Source organism: Prinia subflava, chromosome 9 (assembly GCF_021018805.1).
Source record: "Prinia subflava isolate CZ2003 ecotype Zambia chromosome 9, Cam_Psub_1.2, whole genome shotgun sequence".
In the NCBI taxonomy this organism is placed as follows: Eukaryota; Metazoa; Chordata; class Aves; order Passeriformes; family Cisticolidae; genus Prinia; species Prinia subflava.
Genome location: NC_086255.1, coordinates 22,389,905 through 22,412,342, shown reverse-complemented (window position 1 = coordinate 22,412,342; position 22,438 = coordinate 22,389,905). Strand labels below are relative to the sequence as shown.

At 37.2% G+C, this 22,438-nt stretch overlaps 1 protein-coding gene across 11 annotated transcripts in view; it reads left to right on the top strand.

Annotated features, from left to right (window-relative positions):
• Window positions 1-22,438, top strand: part of KCNMA1 (potassium calcium-activated channel subfamily M alpha 1) — a 423,839-nt gene that overhangs the window by 264,707 nt on the left and 136,694 nt on the right. For all 11 annotated transcript variants that reach the window (XM_063405917.1, XM_063405920.1, XM_063405918.1 and 8 more), the window contains 4 exons: window positions 4,125-4,200; window positions 8,947-9,022; window positions 11,307-11,477; window positions 13,062-13,153. In XM_063405917.1, the coding sequence (XP_063261987.1) occupies window positions 4,125-4,200; window positions 8,947-9,022; window positions 11,307-11,477; window positions 13,062-13,153 (415 nt within the window). The remainder of the gene's footprint in view (window positions 1-4,124; window positions 4,201-8,946; window positions 9,023-11,306; window positions 11,478-13,061; window positions 13,154-22,438) is intronic.

Sequence of the window (22,438 nt, the reverse complement as noted above, 5' to 3'; positions counted from 1 at the left end):
CATTTTGCTGGGTTCTTAGTAAAGAGTCAGAAAAAAATACTCCTCCTATATTCTAGATGTAGCCTGGTAGTTCAGTATGGTATATTGCTTCGTATTGAACAGATAATTGATTTCTCTAAAACTGATTTCAGGGGCTTTTGGCAATGTGCGGCCTCTCCTAGTGACCTTTTTTAGATTTTTGCAGATTTTAGGTGGAACACCATGATATGAAATAATATTACACACATATTTTACATTTTCTGTGTATTTTGAAAATCATCTGCTGCACAGGCAACACAGCTAAAGAAATATTTTTGCAGTAAGAAAATAATGCTCTGGTAGAGTTGAAGATTTATTTGAATCATCGTACCTACAACTCAGATTATTGTACTAGAGGCAGAAACTGTTGACTAAAACACTTTGTCTCATATTGTTTAAGGAATCTGGTTTATAATCATAAAAGTTTTTTCTGGTCTTGATATCTGTGAATATTTTAGCTTTGTCCTGAATATTGCGGCTGAAATAAACTCCAATTCCTAAGCATATTTTAGTCATCCATTTAGAAGTGGAATACTGAGAAACTTAAGAGGTCCTTCTTTTATTTTATCCGTGTATGTTTTCTCTTATTAGAGAGATTTTGTGGGTAAATTAAATATTTTGGTACCTATTTTTTTGTATAATTTGTAGTGTAGCAGATTATATCCTATTCTAGTCAGATCCTGTAAGAAAATTCCAATGTAAAACTCTTTGCCAAGAAAAAGGTGAGTTACATGATGGAAACAAAGTAGCAAGAAGTTCCTGAGCATTGTTTAGCAGTTTACAGTTAACTTTAGCAGACAGAGTCCATGAAAAGTGCAAAATTAGAATGGACTTCACTGTAATGCACAAGAAACTTAACCTATCTCAACTCTGGATTATATCGTTTAAATGTAAAACAGTTTTGGAGGTATTTAATAAGAAAAGAAATTCTTCTTTTTCACTTGTATAAAACACATTCCTAAATATTGCTAAGGAAAGAGAGCTGTACACGTTTGTATATACAGCTGAAGCAGCTTTGGGAAAGGGGGAATTTTTGTCAGTGCTTTCTTTTTTTTGATGCATAAACGAACATCGACCATTTTTATTCTTGGTAAGGTGGTAGACCTGGAAGAGGTCACGTCATCTCAGTTGTGAGATGGTGGGTGTGAGTGCGCCCTCAGCAGGTGTGTGGAGAACACCAAGCTGAGTGGTGCAGTCGGTGTGCCTGGGGGGACGGGCTGCCGTCCAGAAGGACCTGGACAGGTTTGAGAAGTGAGTCTGAGGGAAATTCCTCGGGCTCAGCACGGCCAGGGACAGGGTCCTGCACCTGGGCTGGGGCCATCCCCAGTGTCAGAACAGACTGGGTGAGGAAGGGGTTGAGAGCAGCCCCTGCAGAGGGTTTGGGGGTGCTTACAGATGCAAAGCTGGATGTGAGCCAGCAATGGGAATTTGCAGCCCTGAAAGCCAATTGTGTGCTGGGCTGCATCCAAAGCGGCGTGGGCAGCAGGGCAAGGAGGAAATTCTGCCCTTTTCCCCATTCTTGTGATCCCCACCTGCAGCACTGTGTCCAGCTCTGGGGCCCTCAGCACAAAAAAGGAGATGCAAGACCTCTCTGTGAGGAAAGGCTGAGAGAGTTGGAGTTGTTCAGCCTGGAGGAAAGAGGGATTTGGGGAGACCTTACCGTGGCCTTTTAGTACCTGAAGGGACTTTTTAACAGAAGCTGCTGCAATAGAAGAAAGGGTGATGGTTTCAATATAATTGAGGGTTGTTTAGAATACAGATAAGGAGTTGTTTTGCCATCAACACTGTGAAACACGGGAACAGGTTGCCCAGAGAGATGGTGGATGCCCCAACCTTGGAAACATTTAAGGTCAGACCAGTCAGGGCTCTGAGCAACCTGATGTAGCTGCTCATTGTGGGGAGGGTTGGACAAGATGAGCTTAAAAATTCCTCTCTACCCAAGCCTATTGTATGATTCTGTGAAAATCACATAAAATGAAATACATATAGGAATATAATAGCAGATATGTTTGTGCCTAGGAAACTTCAGGATACTGGAAAGAATTAATTTGCCACTTAATAATTCCTTTGGCTTTTATCATTGAGAGCCATTTCTATTTTGTAGTTAAACTGTCCAAGCTAACTCTCTAGCTTTTCTGGTTTTTGTTTATCTTTTTTTTTTTTCCTAATTCTGTTCTCTGAAGGAAATTTTTTAAAATTATGTGGGCTACATCAAATGCAGGACTTAATCTATAATGATTTTCTTTTTCCACAAAAAATACATTGAACCCCTAGTATTTTTCTTCTCTCGTTTGATATCTCAGCAATTAAAATGTATCTTAACCTTTATAATGGAGATAGACGTTTCATTGCTAACTTAGACATTTCTCAGGTTTCTTTTTGTAGCATAGCAATGGTTAACTTGGTCTTATCACTAGCTTCAGATGCAGTGCAGAACATTTGAGAGGCAGGGTTTTTCTCACCCCAGCCATTTTTCATAGAAGTTCATAGGGAGTGGAGTGAGGAAAGCAGCGGGGTGGAAAAGATCTGGAAATTTTATGATTGCTAGTAAGGATCCTCTCCTTCCCTGTCTAACCATATCTCTTTGGATAGGAGGAGCTACTGTGGGAACAACTGGAAATGGAACAGAGGGATGTGTCTCTCACAGTTTCAGCAATATCATCCAAAGTTATCATTCTCTAATTGCAAAAGGATCTGACATTTAGCATGATTAAGCTTCATTTAATTGCTTTTCATTTACCTGAATCCATTTAGCAAATTGTGATTAATTTTCAGATTTCCCCACAGTCAGTAATTAAAAAGAAACTTTATATCTATGTAATAGACAGGATCATACTTTAATACTACTTAGGAGTCTTAACAAGGCAAAATACAAGAGCAAATATTTTATTTAACAACTTTCCAAGAATATTGCAGGAAAAACTTCTTGATTTAAACGCATCTTGCCACATGCACCTTTGTGCTTGAGGGGAACCTCTTATTCCAGTGGGAGGATGAAAGTTGTGACCATATTTATATATTTGCCAGGATCAGTATTTCCCTAAATTTCTAGAAATAAAAAGTGGTTTCTTGCACTGTAGTTGGGTAAAATAGATGTCAATAAAGAGAATGTATGTACAGAAGATGCTCTGGACCTTTCTGTAACAGTTGCAATACCAAGTTACACAACTTTTATGTAACTCCTGGCTGTACCCTCTAATAAAAACTATCCTTCAAGCTTTACTTTAATTTTATAAGCTGTGCAATTGTACAGAGTGTACTTTTATTCATATGCCAAAGATCTGCAGCCAAATCATTTGCTATCAGCATAAGATTATTTTAATAATTTAAGCCCTTAATCTTTTATATTAGTTTCTCTTGCACACACTCTTTTTGTCTGACTGACTTTGTAGTTGTCTGGGAATTGCTATGCACGCAATCTGATTTCAACATAAAAATGCTGTTTCTTTGTAAAAATACTCTTTAAAAGTAGTTGATATGTACTGTATTCCTATAGTTACTGACTGATGGAAAGAATCATAGTAAATTCACCATTTTTAAGAGGAGAAAGTGTAATTTCTCTGCTTTCCTGCTTGAGTTTTTTGAAATTAGAGTGGAGATAGGGAGCATTATTAGTATAAAAGATTTTACGTCATTAAGATTTACCAAATTTAATCAGGCATATACAGTCTACTTTATCCAGGTTATCAGATCTCCTGCCCATGATCTGTTATTTTTCACTAAGCAAGGCAGGAGCTTGGAGGACTGAGGTGTTTCAGACCTGCCTGTGTCTTTGACAGCCTGAAAGAGAAGGACATGTGCACTGCAGCTACCAGCAGCAACCCCAGGGAGGCTTTTCCCCCTCAGCTTTCAGCCTGTCTCCTCCCATTAATTCCTACAAAAACTAAGGCTTTCTGGTAGGATAAATCTCTTAGTAGGGAAATAAATTTAAAACAATTTGAAAAATACCTGTTAAGGATCCTTGAGCAATTAAATATGGAAGAGCATTTCAAAGGTATTTGACATTTTTTATGTTACCTATGTTGATTTAATTGATCACTGTCATTGTGATATGCTGTTACCAATTGAATTATTCTTTACTATAACTTTGTTTTCTTTTACTGCAGGTTTAAGATTTTTAAGAGCCCTTAGACTGATACAGTTTTCAGAAATCTTGCAGTTTCTGAATATACTTAAAACAAGGTAAGATTTTTTCTTATGTGTCAATTTAGTTGCATTGCTGACATAATGTAAATGGCTTAGATTTGGGGCCCTACTAACATATGATTTTCTTTTCTGGAAACACCCCCCCTCCTTGTTATCTGTTCTGTAAACCCTTTTCTGCTGATGAGTGATTTTCAGTGACAGCATCTCTTGCTATGTGATCATTTTAATTGATGTGTCATTACATTTGAAATACCGAGCAAGGTTATGGGCTGATAAATTAACAGCAGAATGAATTACATAGCTTTGAACTGATTAAACATTGCTTCTTTCCATATAATCATGATCTGCTGCCTTGAAAAAACTGAAATCAAAATTCATTCAAAAGAATACAGTTAAAAAGTGTTTTGAGAAATTCTCATTGTGGGTCTTCCAGTTTTTTTGAACTGAGCATGATTTTCACATCAAAAACATTAAAAATTACACTAAGCTATCTTTATATTGTGTTCATTATCCTTAATATTTCTTCCATATAATAATTAAAATACTCCAATTAACCTTTTGGCTTATGGGTTCTTTGGCCTATTAATACATGAAAGTTGTGCAGGAAAAGCACAATTTGGACAAAAGATCATTTTGAGGGAAATAAAGAGAAACCATCCCATCCCTTGCAGTTCAAGACACACTGTTTTTCTTCGTTCTCTAAAATGCTCCAGGGGAAGTATTGAACCCAGCTTCCAATAATTGCTGTATAATCAGTTCCATTTTGAAAACCTCTCCTCTCTGCACCAGTTGCTATAAGTGTGTGAGAGCTTTATATGCAGGTAAATCCATTTCTTGCTGTCATAATTTGTAGCAGTGGGAAAATAGGTACTGAAATTTGTACGAACTCACAGTGAACAGCTGTTTCTTCAACCCTTAACCTTGAAACTGTTCTCTGTATTGTAAAACTCTCACACTACCTGTCCTTAGTTGTGTTACTGGAAGGAAGCCAGTTCTGGTCAAACAAAGACATCAAAGAATGTAAGGTGAAGTCCCACAGCTCAGAATGCTCAGTATGGGAAAGGAGAATAAGATTTCTCATGCAGAACAACCCTAGCACAGGAAATGGCAGTCAGTGGAGAAGCCCCATAAACTCAAAGGATTCTGGATAAAAGCTAATAGCCCCTTCAGTAGTGGGGGTCTGTGAAATTCCAGATCCATAAATGTGTATTAATCACATTCAAGGTACTCAAGCTGGTTTATTGAAGATTGACCTGTTCACTGAAATAGCCTTTGTCTGGTACAGAATTCACTTATATTAGATGTCATCATCTCTTGTGATTATTTATACGACTGCCAAAATATCTCTAAACCTCCTATGTTCATTAGTGAAAGCCTCTAAAGCAAAACTTTCTTATATGAGTGTTTCAGTGTAGTCAATTAATTCATTCTTAGCAGTTCATCACTAACATCATTTATTTAACTGAAAAATTGTCACTGCCTCAAAACATTTCTTTATGTCTCTCCCTGTTCCCGGTAATGCAACAGAAAGTCATGTCTGCTTTCTTTTTTGTCTTACCTAATAACCTGAAATTAACTAAATAATTTGGAATGTCATCAATGTTCACAATTTTTCTTCTTTAATGGATGTGTCGAGTTAAAGCAAATTAACAGAATGCAATTTGTTTTAGAAGAGTTTGTAGTTACACCTGACATAAATTTGATTGTGTGAGTGCTTGGGGTTTCTTTAATGTCTTGCATGAGTTTAGCTAATTAGAAAGCAACAAGCTAGAAAATTCGTTTATTACTGCTACTGCTACCTTCAATGAGAAATTTTCTTATTTTCAGTGTGTTCTGAAGTACCATCAGAACTGCAGTTCATGTGCTGCACACACATTTTTACTACAGTACCAGAATACTCTTAAATTGAGAGCTTCTGGTTCTGAATTATTTCGCTTCCTAAAAAAATAAAGCATACTGAACCCTTGTGGCTCATGGAGAATCTTTAAAATAATTTTGTACAAGTTAGAGCAGTTAAACTAGTAGTTTCAACCAATCTAGTATTATTTAAATAAAATTTAATTCCCTAAACTCGATTGGTGATTTCAATTACATTCAATAAAGGCCTTAAACCTTTATTTTTACTTTTAAGTCTCATACTGTATTGTGTGCTTTTGGCCCACTACTGCAACATTATTTTGCTCAGGGATAGTTAAAAATCTTCTAGAATTAAGAGATTTTTAGCATTTTTTGTAGTCCACTTTTAAAATTTTATTGAAATTGTCAACATTTTAGGATTTTTGTGAACATAAAGATGAAGAATCAGTGACAGAACTTGAATTGTTGAATTGGAGTAATAAAATTCAGTATTTCATTACTAGTTCTGAAATTATAGTAGGGGCAAAAAAGTACTTTATTATTTAAAAATTCAGCAAAATAAGAGTTCTCCATTTCAGGTGACATGCATTTGTATGAAAAAGGTATGGAACTGATTTGACCTTGGTATTCCAGTGCATTTGGCATTAATGACATACAACAACTGAGAAGATGAGACAGTGATAGGGTAAACTGAGCACTGCTGTGTTTTCAATACTTAGTGCAACTGCAGACAACTTCTCCTTTTCTCTTTTCTCCAGTAAAGAAAAACATTTACTGTAACCTGTAAATGAAAATTACACCTGGAATTATTGACTGAGATATGAGGATTAAAGGAACATAGATTATTTACTCAGTGAGCAGAAGGGCAATTCCAAAAAGTGGAGTGCATTGAAAGAAGCTTCACAATGCAAAAGTAGAGGCAGTAAAGAGACTAGCAAAGTGTTAGGTGATTATTAGAATATCTGGGGAAAAAAAGCGCTAAATATATTTGAAAAGATCCTGTAAGACAAAGCAAAATTTTATAGTGGCACTTTAAAAGCCTGTACTCTGCCAAGGACCCATTTTTTTCCCTAATTTGAAATCAAATGTATTTTACTCAAGATTTTTTGTTCCCATGTTTTATGAAATTGAATTCTACAGTTTTTACTTGAAAAATTTCTCTCCATTGTTTTCTAATATATTTCAAAACGAAAAACAAAAAAAATAACTGCAGGGGCTTAGGCAGGGCTCACAGTAAGGGATTTTGCACAGATGTTGGAAAGAGCTTAGAGGGGGGAAATGTTTATGACTAATCCTTTGTCTATATTTAGACCCTGGCAGAAACACAGGGAGTATTTCATAGAGGACAGACAAGGTACAGTGTTTAATAAATCTTCAAAAATAAAATGTACCAAACAAGTAATGTAAATAATTACTATTAATGGGTATTACAGTAATATGAAGAGGCCATCAGACACACAATTTTTTATCAGGAACATCTCGTGTTCTAAGTTCAGCTGAAGGATGATATTCAACCTTTCATAATGGAGGTTTGCATCAGCGTCACTGCTGTGATTTTGTTTAATCTAGGAACCCATTGCTTAGGGTCCTGTGCTGTAAATGAATGTATCCACTAAGAAAATAGGGACTTTAATCAACCATTGTTTAAGAAAGAGGGAAATAGGGAGTAAATGTTGATGTTGAACACTAATGACAAGACTGCTGACATACTATTTTATTTTTGAGTACCATATTAATTTCATCATCTGTCATATTATCCAGTCATATTCTATTCCTTGTACCCCCATATGTCCACTACTTGTAACTTCTAAAAATATTTTTAAAAGAGCTGTCCTGGTAAATTTTACAGGTTCTTTTCCCAATTTTGTTCAGAAAAGAATGCATTTTTATTGTCCTTAAAGTAGTTATAAACAGAAACATTGAATAATTCTACTACAAAACTAGTGTTGCTGACACTGATAGTGATTTTTTCCCAATTTTTATATTTATGAATGTATTGCTTTAAGGATAATTTGGGTTTTTTTTTCCTGAGGTCTTATACCTTCTTATGACTATTTTCAAACCCATGAATGGGTAAGATTGTTTAAACACAGTCATACATGGATTGCAGTTCCTCATGTTTCTGTTGAATATCCTTCTTAGGACAGTGACTTCTGTGAGAAGAGAGGGAACAGTTTTTATTTATATTTCTTCCAGAAGATTTTAAGTGTGGCATTTTTCTGTTGAACTGCGTGAGGTCCTTGCTTCAAAATCACTTGGGCTATAAATAGGGAAAATACTATTCAGTGTGACTGAAAAGTGTTTGCAGAGTTCTTGGTAGGTTTAAATTATAATATTTTTTTTTTTAGAGAAAAATGTGAAGTATGAAATATTCGAATTTCATGTGAATTTTCCATAAAGAGGTCCATAGGAATTCGTGTAAGCGGAATAATATGAAAAATACTTAGGATTTTGCACAGGAACTGTAAAATCCCTTAGTTCTTTAATTTGGGAATCATATTTTTTTCATGTATTTTTTATATGTTTACATGGGAATAATTCTGAGTGTACAGCAGTGCAACGTGAAGAGGTGAGTGTACTGAGAGGCAACCAAATTATCTGTGAAAAAGCGTTATTTATTTCTGTATATTTTCTCTATATTCATTTTGTTTCTGACTACTGATGTAGCTAAGGTTGCTGTTTGTCTTTCTGCTCTCTTACATTGGGACTTTCTCTTCAAGCTGTCTAAATTATGAAAATGGGAACTCTCCAAATGAAAGATAATACGTATTATACATAAACTTTTGAATAAGTTTCTTAGGGAGTCACTTTTGGGAGATAATCAGCAGGTTCTTGAGTCTAAGGTATGCAGTTACATACGGGTACCTATAAAGAAATGTGTCAAAAATTCTAGCCTAAGTTCCTTTTCGCTGTGTTTATTTCCAGTAATTCCATCAAGCTGGTGAATCTGTGCTCTATATTTATCAGCACGTGGCTGACGGCAGCTGGGTTCATACATTTGGTGAGTGCGTGTGAGAACAACTCATTGACTGTTCCTGATGCACCGCGGGCTCTCCGAGAGCTGCCTCGCTGCTGGCACTGCTGCTCTCTGTGGTGCCGTACCCCGTCCATGCAGTGCAGTAAGATGCACCGCTGCTCTCGGTGTGCCGTACCCCGGCCATGCAGTGCAGTGAGAGGCACCGCTGCTCTCGGTGTGCCGTACCCCGGCCATGCAGTGCAGTGAGAGGCACCGCTGCTCTGGGTGTGCCGTACCCCGGCCATGCAGTGCAGTGAGAGGCACCGCTGCTCTCGGTGTGCCGCACCCCATCCATGCAGTGCAGTGAGAGGCACCGCTGCTCTGGGTGTGCCGTACCCCGTCCATGCAGTGCAGTGAGAGGCACCGCTACTCTCGGTGTGCCGTACCCCGTCCATGCAGTGCAGTGAGAGGCACCGCTGCTCTCGGTGTGCCGTACCCCGGCCATGCAGTGAGAGGCACCGCTGCTCTCGGTGTGCCGTACCCATCCATGCAGTGCAGTAAGAGGCACCGCTGCTCTGGGTGTGCCGTACCCATCCATGCAGTGCAGTGAGAGGCACCGCTGCTCTGGGTGTGCCGTACCCCGTCCATGCAGTGCAGTGAGAGGCACCGCTGCTCTGGGTGTGCCGTACCCCGTCCATGCAGTGCAGTGAGAGGCACCGCTGCTCTCGGTGTGCCGTACCCCGTCCATGCAGTGCAGTGAGAGGCACCGCTGCTCTGGGTGTGCCGTACCCCGTCCATGCAGTGCAGTGAGAGGCACCGCTGCTCTCGGTGTGCCGCACCCCGGCCATGCAGTGAGAGGCACCGCTGCTCTCGGTGTGCCGTACCCCGGCCATGCAGTGCAGTGAGAGGCACCGCTGCTCTCGGTGTGCCGCACCCCATCCATGCAGTGCAGTGAGAGGCACCGCTGCTCTGGGTGTGCCGTACCCCGGCCATGCAGTGCAGTGAGAGGCACCGCTGCTCTGGGTGTGCCGTACCCATGCAGTGCAGTGAGAGGCACCGCTGCTCTGGGTGTGCCGTACCCCGGCCATGCAGTGAGAGGCACCGCTGCTCTGGGTGTGCCGTACCCATGCAGTGCAGTGAGAGGCACCGCTGCTCTGGGTGTGCCGTACCCATGCAGTGCAGTGAGAGGCACCGCTGCTCTGGGTGTGCCGTACCCATCCATGCAGTGCAGTGAGAGGCACCGCTGCTCTGGGTGTGCCGTACCCATCCATGCAGTGCAGTGAGAGGCACCGCTGCTCTGGGTGTGCCGTACCCATCCATGAAGTGCAGTAAGAGAAGAGGTACCCCAGGCCCCCGGCTGGCGCTGGTTCTCCCCTCCCGGGGGTGCGAGCGGGCTTTGTCCGTGCGGCGCGGGCAGCGAGCGGCAGGCGGCGCTGTGCGCCCGGGAGCGCCCGGCCCGGCTGGAGCGGCTCGGCCGCGCAGGATCGATCACCCTCAAATTCCTTCTTTTATTGCTATATCAGTCAGTGTTCGCCCGTGTAAAGGTGCACGGAGAGTTTGGATGTTTTAATTTATGGTATATTTCGCATTCGCGTTGAATTTGTGTGTTTTTACACTCCTCTGGGCAAACGCAGCATTTCTGTCTAGAAACAATACCTTTTTCTATTTTTGAACAAACGGAGCACGACATCCCTTTAAATATTACATCAAGACCAAGGGAATGCTGTTTTCTAGAATTTGGATTTTTTTTCTTTGTTTTTCAACGAAAGCTTTTCTCTTCTACTGTAGGAATACTCCAGCTTTTTACTGTGGAACAAGTTTTAGATGGCACTCTGCTTTCCCACTGAAAGACTTATAATTTTGTCTCAACAGTGGCTGGCTTTTTAAAAAAGTGGTAGCATACCACTAAAGAAGCCAATAGTGTCTTCAGTAGCTACCTAATCTTTTAAAGCAAAAACACTGAGGAGTATAATTACATTAAAAGTAAGATTTTCTCTGAAAATAGTTGGAACAATTTTTTTTTAAATGAACTTACCTAACTACATGAGTAAGTTACATTATTTAGTGGTTCCTGGAAAAGATACTTCCCATTAATGATCTGAGTAGCAAGGCTGTATATATTGGCAAAAGAACTGCAGTGCTCTATTTGGCACAGGGTCAGGTTCTGTGATCAAAATACATCATGGGAAACGATTCAGAGTTCATTTTATATGCCAGATTTTATATCTGTACACACACATGCATGCATATATGGGTAGAGTTAATTTGGGGTTAATTAGAGTTAATTATAATTAATATAATTCATTATATGTTTTCTTGTACATTGTAGGTGGAGAACTCAGGGGATCCATGGGAAAATTTCCAAAATAATCAACCGCTGACATATTGGGAATGTGTTTATTTGCTGATGGTTACAATGTCCACTGTTGGCTATGGAGATGTTTATGCAAAAACAACCCTTGGTCGCCTTTTCATGGTCTTCTTCATCCTTGGGGGATTGGTAAAAATTCTTCTTTATATTCTTCTTAATACTCCAGTTACTTTAAAACTTGATCCTGTATATCTCAATGTTGTCATTAAGGAAACAGTAATATCTGGATTATTAAATTAAAATTAATCATAAAACGTTAAAATATGTTTAATATGCATTTTTCCTGTAGATAAATATTATGGCAGAGCTTGTCAAATTAGTCCAGAATTAGAGTTTTTCTAATCCATTTAAATGAGTAATGCATGTGAATACATGAAGTGCCTTAACGTTTCAACATATAATGTTATATGTAGTCTTCTACTTCTTAGTGACTGATGGTAGAGCATTTTTGGAGGTTGCTATTGATATTTAAAGGCACTTTGCGGTTTCAGAAGTCCTACCCACCCTTCTGTGTTCCTTCCCAGAATTCCAACAAACACTGTGGCTTTGGACTGCCTTAAAGAGCAGCTTGCCTGATCCAGATGATGGCAAACCACATTCTCTTTCATGTCATGTAGTACAATTTTAGCTCACAGTTTATCACGTGACCATAACCAGTATCTTTTTATATCAGCAATTCTCATGTTCTTTGTCCTGTATGTAAATAGCACCCAAGTTACTATTTGTCTTGTCAACAAATATTTTTTGCACCTGTTGCAATGTTCTCTAAACGAGCAAAGTTTTTCTTAGTATTTACACTGTGCGAGGTAAATGCTTTGCAGAATACACGTAACGTACGTTGTGCCCATACACACATATGAATATTGTTACTTTACCCTCATCCATTGATTTCACATATGCATACACCTCAAAGAGGTGATATGTATATAACTGCTGTTTGAATGCCATATATGAGGCACACGTGGATACATGAGCATTACATATATGCATTCCCATCTCTGTTTATTGACATGTCAAATGGCAGTAGCTCTTCGAAGTATCCAGCCACAAGAAAGCTGTTTGTTGGACAAAACATGGCACAATAATTTTTATTTTCTCCTCAAAACCTTTTTTCTGTCACATGTTCCAATCCTTCTAAACCCAAGAACTTTTGAAAAAGTTTTTTTTGGGGGGTGGGGGGTGTGATTTTTTTTTTGTTTCTTGATGGGGAAATAAGCCCCATGATCATCTTGTTTTTGTCTTCTTTAAAATTCTTACAATGGGGGGGAAGAGTCTGTATTTTAAAACAGAAATGTAACAGTAATGGCTTTGGTTTTTTTGCAGTGGGGCTTGGATAGGTTTTTTTTCCCTCTTGCCTCTTAAGGAAGAAATAGACATAACTGTTTTTTGTGATTAGATACCAGTTTGAAGTAATTTTGTTCTTGTTTTGTTTTATGTGTCCATTTTTTCTTCTTTTGACCATTTTCTTTATTTACAAGGTGTTTACCTTCTCCAGAAACAACTTTTACATTGAGCCCTCTTGTTCTTGTTTTGTTTGATAAGAACTTTTTCATTTTTTTTTTCTTTTTGAATTTTCTTTTTAAACAATTGCATAGATCTAATCCTTTTGCATTTTCAGATCTTAAAAATATTTATCTTCTGAAAATATTCATCATCCCCCTTTCTTTGGCCTCTCTTTTTAGTCTTTTCTTCTGTCTCCTATCTTCTTCTTAGGCCATGTTTGCCAGCTACGTCCCTGAAATCATAGAGTTAATAGGAAACCGCAAGAAATATGGTGGTTCCTATAGTGCGGTTAGTGGAAGAAAGTAAGTATCCCAAGAGGCTCTGCTGCCTCTGCTGCAGTAGAACACTCTCTGCATGCCATTTTCTTTTTTTTTTTTTTGTGTTTTTGTTTCATGCATGTAGGCAATGTTTGCTCGCTACGTGCCAGAAATTGCTGCTCTCATCCTTAATCGGAAGAAATACGGCGGAACTTTTAACTCAACCCGAGGCAGAAAGTAAGTCCAAAACGACCAGGTGTGGTTGTGGGACTCTAAAGAGCCCCTGAAGGTGGTAACAGCTGAGCCACAGCTTACAAGGCTGTGTTCTTTGACATCAGATGTTACCACTGGAGAGTTGTCACACTATAATTAGAGACCTGGGCTGTGCTATGGTACGAGTCACAACATTTTGTCCCTACTGCAAGAGAACCTGGATACCACTCAGACTACACTGACATATCTTGGAAAAAGTGCTGCTGTTACATATGCAGCATAGACATATGCTGCTGTTACATTCTGCAGCAAGGGTGAGTTCCCTTCATCATTTTGGGCATCAGAATATCGTGTGGTTTATCTCTTAACTAAGTGACAATGATAATTCACATGATTTTCTGAAAACTTTGTTTTACTGGATGCAAAATAAGAGATAGATATTGTCCAGTTTGTTCTGTTGGACTGACTGTGTAAGGAGTCTAATAGCCCTGTTTGTCAATGTTCAACCTGCAGATTCACATCTCATGCAGCTTTTTTGGACTTTCCATGGATATTGCAAACTCTCATGACTTTAGAATCTGTGACCAGGGATTTTAAAGCAGTTCTCTTCCCTGTAGCATATTAAGCATATCTAAAGAGCAAGCAGCAGCCTTAATATCAAAATAGTACGGTAAAAAAACAAACCTACTATTGTTACCTGGTGGCAAAGGTTAAACTTTATTGGACCACATTACCTCATTGCATTTTTTTTGAAAGCCTGCTTGTTTTCTTGGCCAAGTTGAAACTAGCTCTTTCTGGTGTTCCCAGCTCCTGGGTGTGCTGGGGTATAGCTGTTACTGAACTAGCTGTCCTTGGCGATATAGTGCAGTACAGCACAACATCACCTTTAGTGTTGCCATTCTTCATTTCATTACATACCATTGTGACATCCACTGGTAGAGTATATTTACCCTGAAAGCCTAGTCATATAGAGAGTCCTTTCCATGTGATATAAATAAGGTTTTACAAGAAATTTATCTAATGAATTGTCCCTCTTCTTACTTTAAGAAGATAATTTTTTTACTTTGCTCCATTCAAATCATCACCCATGCAACATTTTGTTGAAGTGGATTACGGTTTTATCAAGTTGTTTCTCCTCTCTGTGTAGCAGAAAGGCTGTAAACGTCCCACAGAGCTAATTCTAGAGTATTGGTTTTTATCACTGTGCAGATAAAGTTTTAAAATTAGATATACTATATTCTGTTCAATAATACTCAAGCAATTGGACTTCAGTAATAATATTGAAGTAAACTTCAATACATGAATTGATTGAGATACCCTCAAATGTCTAAGGTAAATTGTAAACACTGATTTGGAAACTTGCATCACTCACCTAGACAAACTAAATGCCTTGATTTATTTCTAGGTATGAGTAGCATTGTTAATTTTCCAAAATATTTTTTTGTGACAGAGGCCAGGACTCAGTTTCGTATTTATATTCTTACTTGTTTTCTCAAAGAGAAGTTTTTCAAACTCAGAACATATGCTTCTGTTTTGGAAGCTCCAAAGGAGTTACAGCAGAGGTGAATGTGTTTAAAACTTGTTTTACACAGTATGTCTCTCCCCTTCTACATTGTCACTAGTACCCAGCATTGCTCAGATGTCTCTAAATTTGGACCTGATCTTCAGTCAGAACCCCACATCCTGAAAAGCTCATCTCCAGATTACAGGCTTCTGCTAGCTTTGAGGCATGCTTAATTTTATTTTTTCACTGTTCATTTTTGTCTTTCTTTATATGCACTATCTGTTTGTTTTTATCTCAGTCTGTTGTCAGTGCTTTCTCTGCTGATCTCTACCGCTCATATAATTTGTTGCTTGAAACTCAGCTCTGTCATCAGCATAAAAACTGTTCAATTTATTTATGCATTATTTTCTGGTTCAATTATTAATTACTAAGTCATTTAAAGATGTCCTTTGCTCATGTGGGTCTTTCATCAAAGAATCTAAGCTTGGGAACTGCACAGTAAAAAGCCATTAGCACCCCTTGTTTGATGTTGCTTTTGCAGTCAGTAGAACAAGATTGATGAAATGTTATGTTTGGCCAAAATTGAAGTTTTCATTTGGAATTCAGTGTTGAGAGAATGGATTGTCAGAACCAATAAGTTTTCCTTTGCTCAGAATATGGGCATGTGGTAGTAATTAGCAGTATAAGGTCTTTAGTTGAGCAACCAAGCATAGATTCTGGCAGCAAAAATAATGAGAAACTACAGTTGTTCTATTTCTAACATCAGAAAGTTTCCAGATAAAATGAAATACATTTCCAATATGAAAACAGCTGAATTTTGGTGAAAGATATAGTTTCAATCCTTAAAACAGCAAATGTGGGTACTCTCTAACTCTGTACAAAATAGATAAATACATGGAATTTGCTGTGGAGTGTCTATATGTATGCTTATACATTGTCATGGTTTAACCCCAGCTAGCAACCAAACCAGGAAACAGCACATGTTGCCTCCTAAACTCTATGTGTAATAACATGATTAGCAAACATCTAGGTGAGAAATTAAAACCAGTGTATGATTTTGTATGTTTTGAGTTTTGCATTAAGTGATTTTAATTCTATGGAGAGCCTTGCTGTGGAATTCTAACTGTAAAGGAATGTATGCATAAGAATTACTGATGCAAACTTCACTAACCAAAGAAGAGAAATAACCGACACACCAAGTTTGGTCTCACATTTCATTTTGCATTTCAGCCAATAAAGTCCCCAAAGGATCATAAACTATGTAGGATTCATTTTGCGTAATAAAGAACCATTTTTTTTGTCTTAGACGAAACCTATACATACAAACTTCAGGGAAAAAAAAGTAGTTTGTAGACAGTGTGCAGTTATCCATGATTAGACTTACTAGATAATAGGTTCATTTGGTTGTGAAAGTCCACAGGCAATTTTTTAGATTTTAAATTGAATTATAATTCCTACTTTGTAATATTATTCTAAGGAGGCTTCTAAGGAACAGGAATTTCATTATAATCTTTGATTGAAGTTTCATCTTCTTCTATTAAATGAACAGCAGTGCTTACTTTTGCATTTATACCAAAATATCTACACCAATACTTCTTCATAAAATGTAGCTGAGACCAAATGTACACATTTAATGATGAGTAATGAATTTGTCAAAATTACAATCTGGAACAACAAAAAAACCACAAGCAACCAAAAAACCCCAACAATAGACATGGTTCCTTACACCCTGTCTACATTTAGTTCTTTTTTTTTTTAAATCTTTAATTTGACTTTGTTTAGGATTTTTCTCTGAATTATTTGTAGAATTCATGAGTTCATATTCAAGGGATCATTTTAAAGTGATGTTTCTAAAGTGAAGTACATAAAAAGATGAAAAGGTATCTTGCTACTCAGTCACCATAGCTGATTTTTGAATAGAGCATTAAGTCTGCAGGTTTGTTCATGTATTCATACCTCTGGAAGGCCGGAAGGGGCATTGATCACTTTGGATGAATTTCTCAAGTGCTGTAATTCCCTGCTTTTCTGTAATGTTCAGGCTTTGATTCTTTTGAAATAAAGCCTTTTTTTTCAAGAAAGCCTTGGGTTGGGATAAGTAGATTTAAGTTGCAGCACTATTTTTGTGATGTTTTGGGACTTAGACATTTGGTTCCAGCCAAAATAGGACTTACAAAATCATCTATGTTATTTTAAGGAAAAAAACCCTCCACATTTATTTTGCTTATTTGTTTATAATATTCATATTACTGAGGTGGGGTATGTGATGTTGATAAAGATCCAGATATATTTTACCTCTACTAATTCATAATTAAAATTTTATTCTAATAAAATATTTTATTATTTACTTTCATTTACTAATTTACTTTTGAATCAAGATTGTTCTGGTTCTATTTCTCTATTCGTGTGTGCGTAGAATCAGACTGGATTTTAATTCTGTGAAATATTTTCCAGTTCAAGGTGTTAACTTTTTGTAAATCAGCGTGCACAAACTCCAGAAAGCGTATGGAAAGAACATTTGTAAACTGATGTACTCAGCCTGGATAACTTACTGATTTTTTCAGTCCTTACATTGAATTAATGACCTCTAATTCCTAAATTAGAGACTAAATTATTTTGTCTTTTTTATGCAAAATTGCTTTCAAATCGGATGCAAGGTCTTCATGAGGGCAGAAAGCAGAGCACAGCTTTCCATGGATAGGTAGGCAGAGAGAGCAGTGGCCTGCCTGAGAGGGAGGTTGGCCCAGAAGAGCCACAGTGGTCCCTTCCAGCCTGACCCATTCTGGCCATGTCTATATAAACTGCTTTCTTTGTCAACATCGTGCAGGTTTCTGCTAGACTTCCTTGCAGATTCAGAAGTAAAAATAAATTATCCAGAGGCATTATTGTAGTTAATATGTAAGATCAAAAATTGCATTTTAATGAAATCTCAGTCCTTTACTGTATAAGGTATTGGAACCTCCCGCTTCTCTTCTCTCATGAACTGCTCTGCTTCCCAGAGATTTCTTCAGATTTCTTAAATTTACAAGCCATAAATTATCAAATCATCAACATATCAACAGGAATAATCATCTGTTAGAAATTCCTTCCAGAAGGAAACATGGTATTCAATAACTAAACTTCACAGAGGAAAATAAAAACTGTAGACAGATAGATATGGTAAACAGAAAGACAAACAGATAATTTAAGTTGACAGGCCATATTGGACTCATTAGACACTTGAATTTCATTACAAATTAGGAAAAAAAAAGAAAAAGAAAGTTAAGGCTTAACCAAAGAATAGGTCCATTTGCTGCAGTAATGAAAGGCACAGCTCCAAAGAAAGTGACATTAAATTCTTATATTAAATAATTTGATGCAATATGTAAGATATTATTTTTTTCAGTGGGATGAGAATGTAATAAGAGAATGTGACATGGATTACTTTATGATCCCAGGGGTGTCTCTATTTCCCATCTGCTAGCCATTCTTCTAATCTCACTTTTTCAAATGAAACTTTACTTAGTGATAAAGAAAATCTGATGAGTGTTAAATAGACTGACAGGAGAAATAGGAAAAGCTTTTTTTTCCAATTTTGTGTGCATATTAAACTATATCCATTCTTTTGAAAGTAAGAAAGGAAATGTGGGAAGTGACATATAAGAACATTATGACTTCAAAATGTGTATTTGAGGTCTCATATCATGTTCCATTCCTACAATAATAACACTTATTTTATATTTCTAGTCAAAGTCGTAAAAGTTCCTTTTCTCTGCTTAAACTTCAAAAAAACCCTTTTGGATTTGGCATCAGATAGCAGTAGTTGCTGTTCAAATTTTGACCCAAGAAAGACTGAATCTGGTTTATTAATCTGCTGATCTACCATACTGTACAGACTATGCAGTCCATGGCATTCCAGGCTGTGTAATGTGAGATGGCAGAAGTGATTCATTGATCAGCAAGCTTTAGAGACTTCTCGCTTTCACTCAGGTTCTGTTGCAGAAAACTAGTCATGACATTTGGGGATGATTTCTGTGGAAAGAAATGCATTGGCTCTGCTCATGGATGAAATGCTCAAAAATCTAAAGATCCTTTCCTAACTCCTGCATCGCTTGCAAAGGATTTAATTATTTTTAACTCATTGAGCACTTAAAAAATATGTAAGGTGATTTGAAAATGAGTAATAATGGCAGAAAGCAATGTATTTAATAGAAAACACTTTCAGTTGATTCCAAAAGTAAAAACAGGATGGCTCGTGTGTATAATGTCTGCCACACAAAATGTTACAAAAATGAAGTCTAGGGTTTGGAGAGATTAGAACAGTAGATTAAGGTCTGTTTGCAAGTGGCATGCTAATGCTGGAGGTGTAGATTAGCCCTGCATTTTACTGTGGGCTTTCTAGGGATGGGCTCCTTGTGCATGCTGTTCAGCAGTTTTTACTTCTGTTTATAGTTAACTATTCACTTTTGTCTTCTGGGGATGGATGCATGTTGTGTCTAAATGGTAGTATTTTTCATAAACCAGAAATACTCAAAATAATATTGCTATTCAGACTGAATGAAAGGATGAATATTGATCCTTTTAGCTACAGTGGAAGCCTCTTAACTAATCCAGACCCTGGAAGAAGCAAATGACTGTGCTTTCATTTTATTATGGCTGGTTTGGAGATGTGCAGCAAAGAAAGATTTTTAACTTGGTTTATAAAGAAACATTGCAAAATTCCTTAGATTATCATCATGAGAGTGTAAGATAATTTCATTTAGCTGTAGCTGAGCAAAATTTAAATGAACAAAGCAGCCCAGAGTGAGTCATGTAGGATAGCATGCCATTGCAAACAGACTTGGATGAAAGGTCTAATCTGCAGTTTAAACAAAGAATTGTGCTATTTATCCTGGATTAAAGGAGCTGAAATGCACTCTTGTATTGGTCGCAAAGTGATTTAATATTTGCATCAGAGAAAATTTCAAAAGCCTGACATCAGCAATTTCCTATTTGTGTTAATCTGATGTAGGATCCAGTAGGGTTCCACTGTGCACCTTATCCTGAATGGAGCTTTTCGAGAGCTTCCTGCTATTACCTAATCCCTCTCTCTTTATCCATGATTTAAGAGAGAATCCAAAGGCATGGAACCTGGTGGAAGGAACAGATACTCTCTTGTCAGAATTAAGCACAGCAGCCGCACAAGTACAGTCTGGTTCCTGAATAGCTGACAGTTGAAACTACCAGGTCCAATTTACAGAAATTAAAGATATCTGAGATGTTTTCACATACTGCAATTACATCTCTTCTGACAGTATGGCCACATGCTTGTATACTTTTAATGCTGATACATATTTTAGTGTCAGAAATGCTTCTTAGAAACTGCAACAGTTTTGAGAGTTTTAATCCTTCAGGAATAAAGAGAATAATGAAAATCTACTTTTGAACAGTTATAGAAGAAAAAATATTAAACTTGCTTGACAGTCAGTTTGCTATATCCTTAAATATTTTCTGCTTGTCTTCCTTTTTACTAGAATATTTGTAGAGCCTGGTGGGAGAATCAGATTGAGAAATAAGCTTACAGTTAAATTATTTTTTTTACTGTACACATTGGCTACATAAGAGATCCTTGGAGGACCATCATCCTTGGGCTCAAGTCTTCTGTGAAAAAGAAAGGGAAACACTTCAAATTAGGGCTGCACAGTGCTTACTACTCTAACAGAGTTAATCTGAGAGGGAAATAAGAGAAAGACACAGAAGCATACACACAAAGTTTTGATCAGAATCCTGAATAATGTTTGGTAAATCATGACAAGCACAACCGTCTAGAAACGTACTGTAAACTGGTTTTCGTGTTTAAGAATGCATATCACTGATAGATAAACCAGCAAATCACATATACAGTCTCTGTTGACATTTCTTGACTTTTTTTTATAAGAAAACATGACTGACATCCATAATTTCTTTGAGCAACGCCTGTTAAACTTTACAAGCTTCTGTCTGCCTCAACCACAGCAGCCTGCTGCTGGTATGTAAAGAGTTTAAATGGTCAGTAGATGAAGGAATGATCAGAATGCTAAGCAGAAGTACCACAAAAAGATCTGAGCATATGTATTTGATATAAATGTCATAATTTTATGGGGCCATCTAGATCAATATGCACCACACTTCCTTTAGTTACTTGACAAGTGAACACTAAGTATTCAACTGAATACTGGACAGAATTTTGTATTTATTATTTTTGATTTATTAGGACAGAGTTGGAGTGGGATTTTTCAGGTTCTTTATACTTGTTCCAATAAAATGGATTTTTCTTGCAAAATAAACAGACAATAGATTTGCCTTTTGTATTGTGTCCTCTGAAGGAAGAACCATGCAAAGATCATTTTAAACAATCCCATTCACAGTGGATCTGCTTTCATTTACAGTGCGATTTACATGGTTTAAATGTATGTTCTCAATGATCTCATGCCAGAAATCTAGATGTTTTAACTTTTGCTCATTTCATTGTTTTCCTTACTGAAACAGTTTGTCTCTGTAGTAGCTTTGGATTCTTTTTATCACAGTTTTTGTTTGCCTTATAAGAAGCTGGAGTATTTTTTATTGGCATTATTATGCCAATACTAGGGTGGAAAAAAGTAGGTACTGTAGAGGATTTCAATTATGTAGAATCACAGTTGAAATAAACTGTTACATCTGTGCCAATTCTTCGTATTTGAAATATTTTCATACTTTTTTGTATTTCTCAATTTGATTTTGAGAATGCTAAATATGTATGGGAGAGGATGTGTTAGCCCATCTTTGTTGATAGATTATGACTCCTGTTACGATTTTGATTCTTTATAAAAAGATTTTTTTTGCAGCATCCCAATCATGTAATATTCATTCCCACTGGTATATTAAACTAGTTTCACATTTCATATGTGTACCAATGACAACTATTACTTAACAAAAACCTTAGTCTTCCTAAATATCTACCCGTAATAAAAATGTCTAAGTTCTTAAATCATGTTTTTCAGTATTGCAAGGGACTTCTTTTTTTAAATAATAATAATGTACTAGTTCTGAGGTTTTTCATAAAGAAAAGCATAATGCAGAAGTTAGACATTTCTGTTGACCAAATGACTTTAATTCAGTGTCCTTCTAATAACCAACTCTTTTGCAGGAAACAAAAGATATCACTATGTTGGCTTTACTTTCTCAATGCATGGAAAAAAAGGGTGTTTTAAAAAAAATTAAAAGTGAATACAATGGTTACTGAAACAAACAGAGGAAGTTATAAATCTTCAAATCATATACAGGACAGATTGGAACATTATAAGCTCTTCAAGTTTTCTTAAATAATATACCTAATAACTCCCTATGGGCAAGTAGGAAATCTGTTTTCAATTTCTTTTACTTATAAGCAAAAATATAATTTATGTTACAGGAAGATTTTTTTTTGGTGGGAGTTTTCAACCAAAAATGAATGGAAGTATCCTATCAGAAAATACTCTTTGAAAGCCAGGAGGTTTTGTTGCAGTCACTGTTCAGGACACTGCCTTTCACTGTATAATAGCAAAGAAGAGAAGAATAGATTGTGTTCAACTCCAAATCAGCGTATAAAATGAAACCACAGTGCAGATGCCTTTTAACACTCCAAAAACAATTAGTTGTGA